Raw genomic sequence first — 3,958 nt, 5'->3', positions numbered from 1 at the left:
CCTTCCTTCCTCCCTCCCTTCCTTCCTTTTCTTTCTTTCTTTTGACAGAGTCTGCTCTGTTGCCCAGGATGGAGTGCAGTGGTGTGATCTTAGCTCACTCTAACCTCCGCCTCCCAAATTCAAGAGATTCTCTTGCTTCAGCCTCCTGAGTAGCTGGGGTTATAGGCACGCACCACCACGCCCGTCTAATTTTTTGTATTTTTAGTAGAGACAGGGCTTCACCATGTTGGCCAGGCTGGTCTCAAACTCCTGACCTCAAGCGATCCACCTGCCTCGGCCTCCCAAAGTGCTGGGATTACAGGCATAAGCCACTGTGCCTGGCCTAGAGTGAACTAATTTCATAGTGGGTTGATGAGCATGAACACGTGGGGCGGGTCCACAGCGAGGAGCAGCACCAGCACCTGTGTGCATACTGTGGCACTGGGCGGTGCACTTTACCTGAACCGTCCTTCCAGGCCTCCCAAGCCATCTGCAGGAAGTGCTGTTTCCATCCCAGGCCTGAGATGGTAGAAAGGCTGGGAACTCCAGGGACACAGGGCTGGCAGGTGGGTGAGGTGGGCGGATACCCCCGGCAGTCGGGCTCCGGAGCCGGCGTTCTTGACCAGGCCGCTGGCAGTGAGCCAGCCGGGTTCCGTTTCCATCAACCAGCCGTATCCGGGGCGTATTCCTTCCAGGTGCGGCCTCCCGGGAAGGGAGTTCCCAGCCTGGAGGTGACGAGGCCGGTGCGCCCACCAGGGGTCGCTGCAGGCAAGAGCTGGAGGCCTGAAGGCAGGTGGGTACCAGGCAGTCGGCCCGGCGCACTCAGATACACAGCTTTAGGTGTGCGAGATCGGGACGATGTTTTCATAAAAGTAAAGCAGACATCTCCGACCCACGAGGAAACTGGTGTGCGTCCAGCCTGGGTTTAGGCTCCACCTCTGAGCTCCACCTTCACTCAGCTGCCAAATAGGGTCAGTGACTGTGGCCCTGTCTCCCTCATGGGGCTGCCAGGGGATCCTATGAAGTGACAATGCTTAGAGACCGGGCCCGGCGCGGTGGCTCACGCCTGTAATCCCAGCACTTTAGGAGACCGAGGCGGGCGGATCATTTGAGGTCGGGAGTTCAAGACCTGCCTGGGCAACATGGTGAAATCCTGTCTCTACTAACAATGCAATAATTAGCTGGGCGCAGTGGCGAGTGCCTGTAATCCCAGCTACTGGGGAGGCTGAGGCTAGAGAATCACTTGAACCCGGGAAGCAGAGTTTGTAGTGAGCCAAGACGAAGTCACACTGCACTCCAGCCCGGGCAACAGGGCAAGACTCTGTCTCAGGAAAAGAAAAAAAAAAAGGTTTCAGACCATGGAGTAAGTTGGTGCCCGAGATGATCCCATTGGCCAGACTACGTGCCCGTGGGGGTGCCACCATCAGTGATGAAGGGGCAGGGGGATCAACCCCTACTTTTCCGAGGGGCTTTCCCATGTAGGAAATACAAGCTGAATCTTCCTGAAATTCAACCACAGATCCCACACTCCCTTAAGGTACACTCAGGTCCTATGACGGCCCGCTGCAGACACTGGCAATGTCAGGCCTGGAGCATACTCGTCTAGGATGAGTCTGGGGTCGGGCTCTGTGGTGTTATTTTATTATTTATTTATGTATGTATCTATTTTTAGAGTCAGGGTCTCACAATGTTGCCCAGGCTGGTCTTGAATTCCTGAGCTCAAGCAGTCAGCCCACTATGGCCTCCCAAAGTGCTGGGATTAAAGGCATGAACCACTGCGCCTGGCCTTCTGTGGTTGTAAATGAAACTTTTATAGGCTTTTTTTTTTAATTAAGAGATCATTCGCATGCCATAAAATTCACTCTTTTAAATTGTCCAATTTGGTTGTTTTTAGTACATTCACAAATTTGTGTAACCCCACCAGCAGTTCCAGAACTCTTCATCAATGACCTCAAAAAGAAACCTGTACCAATTTTCCCTTCCCTTAGCCCCTGGCAACCACTGATCTACTTAATGTTTTCTTTATATTTTTCTTTTCTTCATATTGTGTCTTTTCATTGCCACTTGTGTTCTATGGGGATTAAAAAAAAATAGATGGCTTACTTCACGTGAGCAGGAAGGGACCTGTGTCTCAGTGTAGCAGACAGGGTTATAGGGACTCCTTGGGGTTAGAACGTGGGGTCCCACGCCTCAACCCTCTCTGATGAGCTGTGTGAGCACAGAGGAATGAGAACATCTTTCTGGCTTTTTGTCTTCTCATTCTGTTTCATTCTCATTCATGATGGTTAATAGTGATGATACTTGTCCCACTTACAGCAAGGAAATCCCACCTCTCTTAGACAACAGAACCCCAAATCTGCCTGTGCTTGATGCTGGGAGGAGAAGCTTCCAGGGGCAGCAGGATCAAGGAGCTGGCTCTGTCCTGCCTCTATTCTCACTGTCACCCCTCTCTGTTTCCCATGAGTGTGGCCCCCAGCAAGCTGGGCCTGTGTGCTGCTCCCATGGTGGGCATAGCCCCCTTACCCAGGACACCCCCAGCCCAGCGGGGAGGGGCTGACATCCTCACAAAGACTTACTACATATTCCAGGAGGTGACGGGGAAAAGAGAGCACGAAACACAGCATTTAGTTCCCTGAAGTATTAGAAGCAGTTTGCAGAGATGCACTCAATATGACAAGATTAAAAAACATACATGAGGAAATCAGAGAGGAATAAAAATGAGGGGGAGAAAAAAAATAAGATGAAGCCAGGGAGAGATTGGTATGGAAACTCCAGATGGTGATTTAAGGAGCACTTATGCAGCACACTTACCACGATCCGAGCGCCGTACGAGTATCATGAACTCATTTGATCCTCGGGACACTTTGGAGGCAGGGGCTGTGATTATCCTCATTTTGCAGTCAGGAAAGCCCAGGCGCAGAATTGCTGCTTGTTCAGGGGCTCCCGGCTTCTGGGTGGCAGAGCTGGGTCTCAAGCCTGGGCAGCCTGGTGTGCAAGTTCATGCCACCCCTGCTGCTTTTTCATGATATCACATAAATGCACTGGGGGTGGGCAGGGGAGCCCGGGCATGAGCAGAATAAGCAGGGAATATCTTTGACATCTCGGATCTTGTCTCAGAAATCATAGGTATTTTGCATTTTTCCCCATGATGTTTCTATATTTGTGCAAGTGTGTTGAAAATTAGATGTGTGTGTGTGTGTGTGTGTGTGTGTGTGTGTACGTGCGCACGCGCACTCTGTCTGAGCTTCAGCTGAGGCCCTAAGGGGTTCTGAAGAAAGCACAAGGTGTCAGATAGCCCATCTCTGCAGGGGCGGCTGCGAGCTGCTCTGCCAGCGTGGGCCCTCACCCATTCCAGGAGAATCAGGCAGCGTGAGAGTTTGGGGAACTTGAGGAGGCTGGTGCAGGGACTGCTCCGGAGAGGCTGCCTGTGTACTAGTCTCTCCCAAGTCTGGGGGAGGCATTTGAGGGAACCGTCTGGATAGCTGAGTGTGTCTTTGGAATTGGAGGGACCCAGGGACTGGTGTCTGAGCCCCTAGAAAATTCTCGTGATGAGAGAATGTTGGCTAAAAGGCTGGTGTTGGGCGCATCCTTCATTCATTCATATGACCCTCAACAAACATTTACTGACTGTTTGAATGTGTGTTCTAGGTGCCAGGCACGCACCTGTGGACAACACAAATCACCCTGTGACCTGCATTCTAGTAATGAGGGTAACAGCTTCAGAGGGACCCTGCCCACGAGCTGGGGGCAAGGGGCCTGCAGGCTAGGGCTGGGCTGCAGAGGGCTCTGATTGGGCAGCTGGAAGAGGCCCCTGGTCTGTGGCCAGATCCCTGCACTCAGCATGCCCCAAGATGGTGGACATTTGACACCATTTATTGGTTACCTACTGTGTACATGTAGTATCGTAATCTGCATTGTCCCTGACGGTAGTGATTATAGCTCCACTTTGCAGAGGAAAGCAGTGGCTCAGAAAGTGCCG

General features: G+C 52.1%; 1 protein-coding gene across 1 annotated transcript in view; it reads right to left on the bottom strand.

The window, feature by feature from the left end:
- PDIA6 (protein disulfide isomerase family A, member 6) overlaps positions 1 to 3,249 on the bottom strand; it is a 51,285-nt gene extending 48,036 nt beyond the window's left edge. The window contains exons 1-2 of the mRNA XM_011965286.1: positions 2,791 to 3,249; positions 1,197 to 1,204 (exon numbers count right to left, since the gene is read on the bottom strand). Of these exons, the coding sequence (XP_011820676.1) occupies positions 1,197 to 1,204; positions 2,791 to 2,872 (90 nt within the window). The 5' untranslated portion in view covers positions 2,873 to 3,249. The remainder of the gene's footprint in view (positions 1 to 1,196; positions 1,205 to 2,790) is intronic.
- Between the last annotated feature and the right edge of the window lie 709 nt (positions 3,250 to 3,958).

This window comes from Mandrillus leucophaeus, unplaced genomic scaffold (genome assembly GCF_000951045.1).
Source record: "Mandrillus leucophaeus isolate KB7577 unplaced genomic scaffold, Mleu.le_1.0 Scaffold72, whole genome shotgun sequence".
Taxonomy (NCBI): Eukaryota; Metazoa; Chordata; class Mammalia; order Primates; family Cercopithecidae; genus Mandrillus; species Mandrillus leucophaeus.
The sequence above is the reverse complement of the archived record's forward strand: the minus strand, read 5'-3'. Positions and strand labels throughout refer to the sequence as shown.